The sequence below is a fragment of the Podarcis muralis genome, chromosome 4 (genome assembly GCF_964188315.1).
Source record: "Podarcis muralis chromosome 4, rPodMur119.hap1.1, whole genome shotgun sequence".
NCBI classification, from domain to species: Eukaryota; Metazoa; Chordata; class Lepidosauria; order Squamata; family Lacertidae; genus Podarcis; species Podarcis muralis.
Genome location: NC_135658.1, coordinates 98,253,095 through 98,267,205, shown reverse-complemented (window position 1 = coordinate 98,267,205; position 14,111 = coordinate 98,253,095). Strand labels below are relative to the sequence as shown.

At 43.4% G+C, this 14,111-nt stretch overlaps 1 protein-coding gene across 3 annotated transcripts in view; it reads left to right on the top strand.

Moving 5' to 3' along the window:
- PIBF1 (progesterone immunomodulatory binding factor 1) overlaps positions 1 to 13,138 on the top strand; it is an 88,884-nt gene extending 75,746 nt beyond the window's left edge. For all 3 annotated transcript variants that reach the window (XM_028728377.2, XM_028728375.2, XM_077927778.1), the window contains 2 exons: positions 8,756 to 8,929; positions 12,890 to 13,138. In XM_028728377.2, the coding sequence (XP_028584210.2) occupies positions 8,756 to 8,929; positions 12,890 to 12,946 (231 nt within the window). In that variant the 3' untranslated portion in view covers positions 12,947 to 13,138. The remainder of the gene's footprint in view (positions 1 to 8,755; positions 8,930 to 12,889) is intronic.
- The last annotated feature ends 973 nt before the right edge of the window (positions 13,139 to 14,111 follow it).

The following is a 14,111-nucleotide window of genomic DNA, read 5'->3' as shown; positions in this document are numbered from 1 at the left end:
AGGCCTTCCGCCTGCGACAGCCCAGTAGGCCGGCCGAAGCGAGCGGCGATGGGATGTGGGAGGGAGGGAGCTCGCCGCCCCGCGTGTGGAGCACGTTACAGCCCCGTGACGTCAGCGCCACGCAGGCAGCCAGGCAGGCAGACGGCGAGAGCCCTGCGCTGGGCAGCCTCTCCTCGCCGCCGCCGCCGCCCCGCCTCTTGCCGCCCGACTCGCCCGCCTCCCTCCAGGCAACATCTCGCGGCACACCAGGCAACGTCTCGCGGCACACTAGTGTGCCGCGGAACACCGGTTGGGAAACACTGGTATAGAAGGATCTGGCAACTTCTGTTTCAGTGTATCTGAAGAAGTGTGCATGCACACGAAAGCTCATACCAAGAACTAACTTAGTTGGTCTTTAAGGTGCTACTGGAAGGAATTTTTTTTGTTTTGACAATTTTAGAAAGCATTCTCCCTCGCCCCCCAGATATACTATGTTCTAAGTCTCATGATCATCCTTGCACTTCATCCTTTCTCTTCCTGCTGCAATTGCTGCTCTCATTTGGAGGATTCCCCCCCCCCCCTCTTTGTGCTGTCTTCAACAGTGTTTGGATGCTTCTGCTGTTTTTGCTAATTTTCTCATTCTCTGGAGGCCACTGGGTGGGGGGACTTCTTGTCATCGCCCTTGCTCACACCATTAAATACTTCCTGAGAAGAATGAGAATGGGCAGCAGCAGCACAAGAAGTTTCCAGGACTGGTGTGCTTGCTTGCTTTATTTGCTTATTTGTTTAAAGCGTTTATACCCAACCCTTCAGCCAAAAAGCTTCCCAGAGTGGCTTGCAAAATTCAGTAGTCAGACCTACTTACGATCTTAAAGACATAAAGACATTCCCAAGGAGAGGAATAGAAAAGCCACTTCTCAGAGCAGCTGGTGGCAGCAAGGACATCCCAGCTCCTTGCCCACAGGAGACATGTCCTTTAGAGGACTCTCTCAGCAGCAAAGGGGCTGTGGCTATTTTTCATCAACATTTGTTTTTCTCTCTTTAGCCACCAAGGCAATACAACCAGTTCCAGTGATACCAAAGAGGAAAGTGGGGGAGCATTTGTCCCCTGCACCCTCTACAAAGGAGCTCTCACTCGAAAACTTCCCCCATAATAAGCCCTATAGAAATAGCTGGATAATATCTGAATCAGGAGAGGTCGTCCAATACCAGCGCCTGGATTCAGTGGAGTTATGGATGATGCAAAATAAGCTGAGCCTGAATATTGGGGAGATAGAAGGTCTCTCAACAACCTCAGATATGCAGATGACACAACTTTGATGGCAGAAAGTGAGGAGGAATTAAATAACCTTTTAATGAGGGTGAAAGAGGAGAGTGCAAAATATGGTCTGAAGCTCAACATCAAAAAAACGAAGATCATGGCCACTGGGCCCATCACCTCCTGGCAAATAGAAGGTGGGAAAATGGAGGCAGTGAGAGATTTTACTTTCTTGGGCTCCGTGATCACTGCAAATGGAGACAGCAGTCACGAAATTAAAAGATGCCTGCTTCTTGGGAGAAAAGCAATGACAAACCTAGACAGCATCTTAAAAAGAAGAAGAAGAAGAAGAGTTTGGATTTGATATCCCGCCTTTCACTCCCCTTCAGGAGTCTCAAAGCGGCTAACAATCTCCTTTCCCTTCCTCCCCCACAACAAACAGTCTGTGAGGTGACTGGGGCTGAGAGACTTCAGAGAAGTGTGACTGGCCCAAGGTCACCCAGCAGCTGCATGTGGAGGAGCGGAGACGCGAACCCGGTTACCCAGATTACGTGACTACCACTCTTAACCACTACACCACACTGGCAGAGTGTGGCAGAGACATCACCTTGCCAACAAAGGTCCATATAGTTAAAGCTATGGTTTTCCCAGTAGTGATGTATGGAAGTGAGAGCTGGACCATAAAGAAGGCTGATCGCCGAAGAATCAATGCTTTTGAATTATGGTGCTGGAGGAGACTCTTGAGAGTCCCATGGACTGCAAGAAGATTAAACCTATCCATTCTGAAGGAAATCAGCCCTGAGTGCTCACTGGATGGACAGATCATGAAGCTGAGGCTCCAAGACTTTGGCCATCTCATGAGAAGTGAAGACTCCCTGGAAAAGACCCTGATGTTGGGAAAGATGGAGGACACAAGGAGAAGGGGACAACAGAGGACGAGATGGTTGGACAGTGTTCTCGAAGCTACCAGCATGAGTTTGACCAAACTGTGGGAGGCAGTGGAAGACAGGAGTGCCTGGCATGCTCTGGTCCATGGGGTCACGAAGAGTCGGACACAACTAAATGACTAAACAACATCAACAACAGAAGCTCACTGTGGGTGAGTGTCTGAAAAAGTGGCCAGTTGCCTGCCCTGGAAAGCCTTATAACTGGAAGAACTTGGCAATCATTTTTTTAATGATTTCTATGCAGTTTTGCATGCATTTTACTTACCAAGCAAAACTAAATTATATTGAATATCTTTTGAATTCCCAAGTAATGTTACAACTTTTTAACAACCCTTATTTCTGGAATTTGAAAGTTGAAAAATTCAGCACACCCTACTTAGAGGTAGCACCTAATATTGATTCCGCACATGTAAGAAATCAGTCTTTCAGTGTGGCAGCACCTAAAGTTTGGAACTCCTTGCCTATTGACATCAGACAGGCATCTTCACTGTACCTTTTCCCCTGGATGGTTAAGTCTTGTCAAAGGCATGCTGGCCACGTGACCCAGAAAGCTGTCTATGGACAAACCTTTTCCATTACCTGCTTAAAACATATATAGTAGACTCTCCAGATACGAATTAAATTCGTTCCGGGGGTCCGTCCGCAACCTGAAAAGTTCGTAGGCAGAGGCGGCGCTTCTGCACATGTGCAAAGCGTGCGGTGAAACTCAAAATTATGCATTTCCGGGTTTGCAGCATTCGTAACCCAAAAGTTACATATTCAGAGTGGTACGTAACCAGAAGGTCCACTGTAGATCCAGACATGTAGATGCAGATGTGTTTAATCTTTTTAGTACATTGTTACTTTTAATTATCTTTTAAATATATTTGATACTTATTCAGCTTTTATAAGAAATATTAAAAAAATAAAGGTCACTTGAGGTTTTATTACAGCCAAGCGGTATATAAATTTGGGAGTTTTAAAAAAGAAAAAGAAAAATGAAGAGTAGAATGAACAGGACTAAATATTGCCAATGCTCAAAATACCTATTTCATCTCTGAAATGTTTTCCTTTTTTGTCATGACTATCCAACCCATTGGGGGTGGGGGAGTTGGGTCAGTTGAGGGATTTCCTTTTTATTCTGTTCCATTTTGTGTTTTGTATTAACTGAAAAAGAAAAATAGTTTAAAAAAATGAATATCCAGTCTCGTCATGCGTTCTGTGAAATTCTAAAGCTGTCAAACTGCATTGTATTTAATCTAATCAACTGTGCAGCTCCCTAAAAAAGGCTTATCTGTTCTGATACTGAAATCCCATGGCATGTGAAGGTGTTTGTCAGCTTTTCTATAGCTGCGTCTCCTTTTACTAGAGTTGTTCTCGACCACGATTAAACTACTGAACCTTTCTAAAGGTTATTTACCTGAGTTAGTAGACTGAAGGCATTCTTGAAAGGCCTCTGGCTCTCCTACAACACTGAGGTTATTAACATTGGTTTTCTGTTTTGTCAGGGAACAGCAAACATCTTTCTAGTTGAAAAGTTGAAAGCAGGCTTTTTGGTTAAACTGCCTTTAGCCAAGTTCCTTCCTTGTTTTGCTTTTTTATATAAGGCAATTTCAGAATTATGTTTCTAGGGAGAATTTATTCTTCCTTTTTGCATATGTGCTACAACCTTCTAAATACAAACTTGCTCTTGAACAATGCTTAGTTCCTTCAAACATTCAGCCACAAGGTAATTATCATTTTTCTTCCACTAAGTTACTGTTCTGAGATCCTTGCTTCTATTAATGTCCTGTTTGTGTATGCACACACATACACAGAGAGACAAGAGATTACAGGGAAATTTCTGTATCCCAAATTAGCCCTGGAGCTGTTCTCAACTACAGTTTAGAGAAGCAAGCAACAATTACACTGCTAAGTGATTGTCAAGACAGTTCTGGTTCCTATTGTGCTGTTATCAGCACTTCTCATTTTTATTTTATGTTATCTATTGAGTTATTGTGTTACTTAAACATGAATACAAAAAGGCTACTGAATTTAGAACACCTGGGAGCTTTTTAGCAAACAGGGCCCATTCATGCACACAATTTTGGGTGAGAAGGGGCAGCTTTGAGTAACTTGCTTCTCCTTCTTAGACGCCCCCCCCCACACACACACACACTCCTGAGAATTGTATTTTCATTTATTGTGTCCTATAAAGTAAACTTGTGCTGAATAAAATCTGGCTTTCAGGAAACACAGTTTCCATGTGCTACAAAAATAAGCAAGGCTTATTGTAATGTAAATTGATAGGAACGCAATGTAAGCGCCTAGGATTTTGATTTAGAGGGGGAATGTTCCACAAAATATAGGCAAAATTCATTGTGTTTGTTTAGATTGCAAGATCAAACTGGCAAGCACATTATACAAAACGTACTTTGGAGAGAGCCAAGTTTTTTATTTTTATTATTATTAAGGATAGGGGTTTTAGCAAGAAACAGTTGCCAGTAAGATCATCCAAATATTTAAAAAGTCCTTAATTCATTTTCCCAGGTGACTATGAATCTTTCAATCATGTTGCAGTAGCTGTCCAGCTGTGTAAACCCTTCTAGTTTTCTATTCAGATATAACAAATGAACAGAAACATACTTATGAACCACCAAAGCAGCGAGAGATAGCTCTGGAGCAGAATCACCTACAGATATTCTGTACGTTTGTTTTGTTTTTTAAGGAATGGGTTGTTTTCCTCAGAGTAGACCCATTGAGATCTCATAAGTACCGTATTTTTTGCTCTATAAGACTCACTTTTTCCCTCCTAAAAAGTAAGGGGAAATGTGTGTGCGTCTTATGGAGCGAATGCAGGCTGCGCAGCTATCCCAGAAGCCAGAACAGCAAGAGGGGTTGCTGCTTTCACTGCGCAGCGATCCCTCTTGCTGTTCTGGCTTCTGAGATTCAGATTTATTTTTTTCTTGTTTTCCTCTTCCAAAAACTTGTGGTCTGGTGCATCTTATATATGGTAATTTGGGATGCATTCAGTGCTTGGGATCCCAAGAACTACTCTATCCAGGCTCTAGTACACTTTATGTCATTGAGCAGGGGTCAGCAACGTAAGGCCCATGGGCCACAAGCGGCCCATGAGCCGCTCCCAAACCGAGCCACCCACTCAGCGAGTCCCCGCATGCTGCGCTAAACCAGCACTGCGCAGGGACTCGCTTCCGTGGCACTATATATCGTGTCTGCGCAGACGCCGGAAATCGTGTCTGTGCAGATGCTGGAAATCACAGCATTTACAAAGTTTGCAAAGGATGTACTATGGGTGGTGATCTCTTTCCACAAAGCATTGTCGTGCTACATGTGCCAGAGTGTTGTCAAACTCTGCTTCTCTTAAAGGGGTCAAAGGCAGCACACAACTGTCCTGACAGGGGCACTATAACATCCCCCCCCAAAAGAAAACAACCTGCTAAATTATTTTCATAGCTATTGTCAAGGGCTCTGTGGTTTGAACCAGCTCATAGACTGATGCTGGAATAAGGCTGAGAAGCTCTCTGGGAATGGATGCACTCAGACTGCTTCCAGTTTTCAACCCAATTCAGAGTGTCATTTAAGACCCTTAAAGTTGCAAATAGTTTGGGACCAGGATACATTAAGGACTGCCTTGTCTGATTTCCCTTCTCATTCGGGAAGACTGGCGCTAGAGAGCTATAACAGACTGAGCAGTATTTAGTTACATATTGCGCTAGCGCAAGGATTACAACTAGTGCAAGAGGACTTCTCCCTCCATGTGTGCTCTGCGCCATCCCCAAATCTGTTCTGGAAGGTTTTTTTTGGCGAACCCAGGCAGATTTAAAGGGAATGCAGGGGGGAGAGGGAGAGATTTTTCTTGCACTTGTGGAACAATCTGCTTAGCACTACAGTCAGCACTCAGGTTACAGACACTTCAGGTTGCATTTTTCCAGGTTACGGACCACCGAAACCCGGAAGTACCGGAATGGGTTACTTCTGGGATTCGGCGGTTGCGCATGTGCAGAAGCACCAAATTGCACCCGCGCATGTGCAGATGCACCGCTGTGGGTTGCGAATGCTGCGAGTTGTGAATGTGCATCCCGCACGGATAACGTTCGCAACCCAAGCGTCCACTGTATGTTGTGCTTGTATTGTTCCTTTGCTCAATTTATATCGTGTTCCATGAAGCTTTGGCTGGGTAGCAATTTGCTAATCTTCAAAGCCCCCACTTAAAATGATTACATTTAAATAAAAGGTTCTCGCATCACTTCTGGAAGACACCTAGATATTGGCTAGAAGAGGTTTTCATTAAAACTTTTTTTTTAAGTGCATGGAAGGCTTTCCTACTTTCTCAAATGTGATTTCCTCATGTTCTGTGATGGAAATTAAGACCATGACTTACCGCATGCAAGACTGTGCTGGTTTACAAGGAGTTGGGAAGATTTTTGGAGAGGGCATATTCTCTCTCCCTCCCTCGCCTGAGAGTTGGCCTGTCTCCAGGAGATATGAGGGCCAAATAACTACTAAAAGATTGCTTTGTGTTCTCTGAAATGTAAACTCTCTATCAGCCTGAGAATTGGCTACCATTGTCATGTTTTGGAGTACAATTTCAACATCTCTTCAATCAGAATATGGTGCAGCACAGTGGTTGCTAAAATGAAAACATGATTTGCATCCCAATCCTAAACCTGCCTGAATACTTATTTCCATAGCTTCCCAGTGGATATGCTTAGGATTGCAGCCTCAGTGCTGTAAAGATGAAGCGTGTGCTTGTAATATAATTGTCCAAGTTATTTTCATCGAGAAATTTTGTCTATGCATTGCTTTGGCAACATCTTTGCAGAGTTTACAACTTTCAGCAACATGTTGGTATCAGTTATGCAGCCCTTTGAAACAGCTGCTCTGCAGTTGAGCTGTTTTGACATGCCACTGCACATGGCTGAATTATGCAAATACTTGCAATATTGAATGACTGAGCAATAAGAAGAATGTACCCAGTGGATAAAGTGGTTTGGTGTGCTTTAAGGGTTTGCGGTAGTGTTATGAGGAGCCCATAACTGAAATATTGGGCATTTATTAAGTAGATGTAACAGTCAGCACAACAAAGTGTGCCTATTTTTACCTTTTGAGCAGAAGAATTTACATCCTACGGTATTATAGAGCTGCTTATAAGTAATTGTGTATGAGGAATGGCATGCTTTCATCCTCCAAGGCTCATTTTCATAATTGTAACCAAAACTGAATCAATGTGAATTAAGAAATCTATTGTTAACTTACAGTCTACTGCTACTTGCTTGTTGTTGTCTGACATTAAACTGCAAGCATTCATTTTTTACACCACTGTTGCATGAGTTTATCCAGGCCTCCTTACAGTTCCCTGAAGCCCAAATCATTGTGAAATAGATAAATATTATCTGTCAAGATGAAAAGTGACAAATGGAACCCCAAACTAGAATTTACATGCCTGGATGGTTCTGTTAATTAACAGTTTTCCAACTTCTGATAATGAAGAAGACTTATTTTCAGAACTAAAACTGGATGCTTGTTTCATTCTTGTGTTTAAAAGTGTTTGCTTTGGTTGGTTGGTTGAAGTATGAAGGGGGTAGAATAATCCACCCTCAACAGAGCTCTGTGGTTGTATTCAAAGGTAACATTTAACCATGGTTTAGCACTACGTCTACTACATCCCCTCTCCTCCCATGCAATGGGGAAGAGGGCTTCAGTAGAGTTTAGTTTCACTATTAGAAAATCCTGGGTTAACATTATACTGAAACAAACTTTGGTTTGACATTGACTTGTTGCATAATTTAACACAATTCTCTTAAACCGATATAACAACTTCAAACATAGCACTAAATTGAAGTGTTTTAACTGTCAAGCTAAACACTGCCTCAGCATAAGCCATGGGGAAGGGAGAGGTGCACACTGATGGGGCGCATTCATGCTCAACCATGTAGTGTGCAAACATGGCCTATGTCTCTCTCTTCATTACTTTACTGAGCATCTCTCCCGATTGGGAGGCAAGTCCAGAGCACTGACTTGTTGAGAGAGGCAAAAAATTGCTTTTCTGTTTCAGAGAGGGAAGCTCGTCTCTTTACAACATTTTTTCCTATATTTGCTGTGATCTTTGTAGTGTGCATGTCTTCTCCTGGATGTTCCCACTCCTCTCGCTTTACTGGGAGTAATAAGTGTTTTTTATATCTGCCTTTGTAAGACATGCTCTCTTATCCCAGCCATCTGCCTCTTATTTGTAAGCATGCAGATTGGATTAAGCCAGTGCTCTGCCTTTTCAAAACAAACCTTTAAAAAGAATCGTTTTAAAATAAATGGCAGTTTAAGTGAAAAAGAGCCAGTGGGATGCTTAACTGTGCTCTGTAAATCTTTTTCTGTCACAGCATTTCACAAATGATGAGCTCCTATTTATATAAATCTTGTGCCTTTTTTATTTTATTACTTCCTTTATGAAGTGGTTTCAAATAAGTAATCAGACCAGAAAGGGAGATAACCATCCTTATTGTACTGTAATGATTCCATTTCCATGCTTTGGTGAATAGAAAATGGGTGTTCTATAACCAGTAATGGAGGCTTACGGTTTGACTTCTTTTTTGTTAAGGAACTGGCTGTGATGAAACAGATGTTGATTCGTCTTCATGGTAAACCCCAAGGAGATAGTTTGCCCCAGAAACAGAGTCAAAATCTGCATGCAAAAGCCGTATCAAGTCCAGCAGTCAATTTGTCTTTTGAACACGAGGAAGGAAATGTCTTTGCACCCAAACCAACATTATTTGTAAGTACAGCAACAGTTTTTATTTATTTTCATGGTACAGCAACTTTTATGCTTTTTATTAGATCTTGGTAGATCAGTGTGGTAGATACAATGTTGGAACTATGAGCTCTGAAATAAAAATATGTGTATTTTATTTTCATTAATTAAATGTTTAGTCCACCCTTCCACCTAAGTGTTCAAGGCAGCATACATGGTCTTCTTACCCATTTTATCCTCACAACAAATTAAATGTTTAGTCCACCCTTCCACCTAAGTGTTCAAGGCAGCATACATGGTCTTCTTACCATTTTATCCTCAACAACCCTGTGACGTGGTGACTCAGAATCACCTAGTGACCTTCAGGGCTCTGTCAGGATCTGAACCAGGATCCAATACTCTAACCACCATACCAGAATGCTCCTAATAAAGAGAGAAGTGAATACAGCGGTACCTCTGGATGCGAACGGGATCCGTTCCGAAGCCCCATTCGCATCCTGAAGCGAACGCAACCCGCGTCTGCGCCGGTCGCGATTTGCCACCTGCGCATGACGTCATTTTGAGCATCTGCGTGAGCGCAAAACCTGGAAGTAACACGTTCCGTTACTTCCGGCTCGCCATGGAGCGCAACCCGAAAACGCTCAACCTGAAGCTACTTCAACCCAAGTATGACTATAGTTCCTAAAGGGCAGCGCAATCCAAGCTATAGGAAGTCAGCATATGTTACACCAGGGTAAATTATCCTGGGGCAATTGATTCCTGTTCCAAATTCAGGAGCAAGGATACTGCCAAGTGAGCTGGTCTGAGTCTCGCAGAGGGAAAACAAGGACCAGCTCTTTCCATTTAAACCTACCAGACCCTGATGTTATCTTCTGAGGTCCTTTTTCGTGTGCCTCCTCCACGACAGGTCCAGAGGGTGGCAACACGGGAACGGGCCTTTTCTGCAGTGGCTCCCCGTCTGTGGAATGCTCTCCCCAGGGAGGTTCAGCTGGCGCCAGGCAGAAACATTCCTCTTTAACCAGGCCTTTGACTGATTGAGGGTTGCCTTTATTTTTGTTTTATGTATTTTCTGTTTTTTATATGTGATTTTTATGTTACAAACCACCCTCAGATCTACGGGTATAGGGCAGTACACAAATATAATGAAAAAATTAAGAAAATAATAAGCAAGCCTTTAAGATAGAATTAGACTTACACCAACCTATTTGCCAGTGTCACTTCTACTGTGTTGCTAGGTCACGTGACTGAACTAAACCAGAGTTTGGAAGAGGGAAATGTCTCCCCCTGCCATGTTCCTGGAATGTTCCTTTTTTGAGACTTACGCCAGCTGAGCCAGGATGGAGGACTTAGGCAGTGCATCTGTGGCTGAGCCAGAATGGGGGACTCCAGCCAGCGTAGCCACAGCTGAGCCCAGGCTCAGCCAGATCCTCACCTTTACCCAATTCCACTTACCCTCACAGGTCTTGGCTTTGGATTGCTCCCATAGCTGCTCAAGACACGTATTTAAGTGTCACCATGAATCACACATTTCCTCTAAGTGGCGATTTGGCCCCTCCAGTCTTAAGTCCGACACTAACTTAAAAACTACAAGAGCTCTCAGTAAGCAGACGCCCACAGAACTTTATGGAAATCCTGGGAAATGGCTTTGCAACAAATGCAAATAGGAGAAAATTACCTCCCAGGTTTGACAGTAAAGGTGATTGAGAAATAACAAATATGCTCAATGGAACAGTGTCTTGGATAAAGAAAAGGTATTCCAAATAATAAACTTCACTATGCTTCTTTGGGGAGGGACGTGGGTGGCGCTGTGGGTTAAACCACAGAGCCTAGGACTTGCCGATCAGAAGGTCGGCGGTTCGAATCCCCGCGACGGGGTGAGCTCCCGTTGTTCGGTCCCTGCTCCTACCAACCTAGCAGTTCAAAAGCACCTCAAAGTGCAAGTAGATAAATAGGTACCGCTCCGGCAGGAAGGTAAATGGTGTTTCCGTTCGCTGCTCTGGTTCACCAGAAGCGGAATCATGCTGGCCACATGAATCACGCCGGCTCCCTCGGCCAATAAAGCGAGATGAGCGCCACAACCCCAGAGTCGGCCACGACTGGACCTAATGGTCAGGGTTCCCTTTACCTTTATGCTTCTTTGAGGCATACATCCATTTAAGCAATGACTAATCTAAATGGATGCCATGTCACACCAGCCTATGTCTTTGTTCCATGGTTTTTCCAAAGATTTAACTGCAGAACCTTGTACTGTTGTTGTTGTTTGAGAGGAGGGTGCAGGGAGGTCAGAAGTAATCGTATCTGCTAATCACAATCTGAACACAAGATTTTTGTTTGAATTTGGTGCAGCTCTCTTTTGTGTATCTTCTGCAAAAGAAGAGACTGTCTGTGGGCCTTAAAGACAGAATGCAAGTGAGATGGTGTTAACCTTATGTAACTGACACCGCTACTTTCAAGTATTATTTTCCAAACATCTCTAATACTAAATTATTATCCTTAGTATATCTCTGTATTTTAGCACAGCTGCTGTTTCCCCTAGCTCTTCTTTAGCATCTCCATGAGTTGAAATGTTTTTTTAACACCTTAATATATAGTATGCCATTATTTTTCACTGAAGAGAGCTATATTTATTCCAATCACATTGCATGCACAAAATATGGGGCTGGATTAAACTAACTCATTCTACTAGCAGAAGGACTCCTACTAGCACAGTGGGGCTTCCTCCCCATGCATGCCCCCCGGCACCTTCCGCAAGTCTACTTTGGAGGGTTGGGAGAACACCCAGAGGAGTGGGGGCTGGGGGAGATCTTTTTGTTGCACAAGCGGAAATGCTTGCACTGACAGAACAGTCAAATTGTCCAGGCAACAGATCATAGAATCAGAGTTGGAAGGGACCCTGAGGATCATCTAGTCCAACCCCCTGCAATGTGGGAATGCACAGCTGTCCCTTATGGGGATCACACCTGTAACCTTGGCATTATCAGCACCGTGCTCTAACCAAGTGATCTCCTTAGTGTTATGTTTAAATTAGCATCTTGATCAGGGGTCAGCAACCTAAGGCCCATGGGCCGGAGGTCGTTTGACCGGCCCCCGAGCCACCCCCGAACTGAGCTGCCTGCTCGTGCACTGCGCTAAACCGGCACGGCACAGTGCGGGACTCGCTTCCGTGGCCCCGAAAATCACATCAGCGCAGACGCAGAAAATCATGGGCGGGCAGGCGATCAGGCCCATGGAGGGATCTCTGCGGGACCGATCCCCCCCCCCCAGCAAGATAAACCTTGCTGACCCCTGATCTTGATAATGAGGGTACCTCTAGACCTGATAAGAGCAGAAAGACAGCTTCTGAAACAAAGCAAGGTACTTGTTGTTATGGAGGTTTTGACCCATCAGGTTTTTTTTATAATATTGGTAACATTCCCAACTGCTGAGTATGTTCATTGATGTGGTTGGAGCACAGATTGCTGCTCACTGCCCCAATTGAATATTTGGCTTTTAGGTGGACAGCACCTTGATTGATGGTGCCAACCACCTGTAAACTGAGAGTGCAGAGGCACCCTAAAACTGTAAAGGTAGGTTTGAAAATGTAATGGCAGGCCTTACATAAGGTCTTGAAGGTGAGGCTGAACACAGAGCACAAGTGTTCATTGATTTGCATAGTTCTTTGGCTCTTTCAGTGCCCAGCACAAACAGACTAGGTTATACAACATGAGCAAATGTATGCAAATGCGTTTCATTTTCATAATGTTCAGAGATTACAGAATTCAGGTTTTCTGGAGGTAGATCTTGAATTGCATACTTGTTTGTTTTGGTGGTTGTGTTTTGTTTGCTTGCCTGATTCATGTTAAATGTGCAGCTGTCATGAAATTATAGCAGTAGGACTGAAACTTGCCAAAATGGTTGCAGGTTAAGTGTTAGGCGAGTGCTGCACCACTGCTGCTTTATTATTGCTTGCTTCAACTACACAAATGTGTTTATTTTATTTCACAGACAAACGAAGCTCCACTACAATACTTGAAGAAGGTAAAGCAGAAAAAAGCATCTTAGGTTATTATTTCAAGAAATAAATGTTGATAATCATAATCGTGTTCTAAAAACTACTTAATTACACACCTCTATTTTCATTCCCTTTATTTCAAATTTAAAGAGAACTTTTTGAATCGCTTTTGTCAATTTCAAAATTCATATACCAGCCCTTGTGCTGAAACGTAGACTATTAAAGGCATTTGAATTTGTTAATCTGTAACTGGTGTTTCTTTAAGAGTTCATATTTGAAAATAATTTTAAGTACTAAGCCATTTTTGTGTTCCTCTGATTTCTAGGAACATGAGAATATCCTTGTAGAATACCATTTTTAAGCATCCTTCTGTTGGGAAGCATTTATGTTCAGCTACAAGGAAAGCATTTTCTGTTACTCAGATTTGGATACGTCTGGGATGGCACATGTTTCCAGGCTGGCTTTGTGCCTTTGATCACACTGTGGAAAGTAGAAATTCAATCAGTACAGTTTCCCATGGTTTACCTGAGACATAACCTCAACTTGGTGGCCAGGAAGAAATTACAAGTAATTCATGGAATCATGTGCTTCCTCTCATGTTCTCCAATTCATTTATTTCCTGGTTAGCTGTTGCCTTCCAACCCAGGATTGGAAACTATGGTTTGAACCAATGTTGGTGGATGAAACGGAGTGTACACAGGGAGAAGGTGGAATGGGCTCATGTAACCCATAAACCATGGCTTTGCATTCATGTGAGCAAAGCACACGAATCTCTGTGAATGTGGAGGTGAACATTACATGTGTATATTCTGGTCTATGTTGAGCTGCTGACACTCATGGGGCAGTTCCATTTAGTTGCTTTGGAAACCATGAAACCCTAAGCTGCCTCTGAGGCGCCCTTGGATATTGAAGATCCTACAAGACCACACCGGAAACTACATCAGCCAGCTTGGTCAGGGAGGTTTTGGGGCAGCAAGGTGAGCAGTACAGCAACAGCATCCTCAACCTGTCTCCTTGACCCCACACCAGACACAGGCCCTCTACTCCAGCTGCTAAGAGGAGAGGCTTCTCAGTGAGGGAGAATGAACTATGAAATGCCTTCCCTACAAACCCTCTAGTCTGGATTAGTATTGGACACAGTACACAGGAAGGCAGAGATGCATCAGATCCCCCATGTGTTACACATGCTAGACCAGACTGTTCACTCACGGTGAG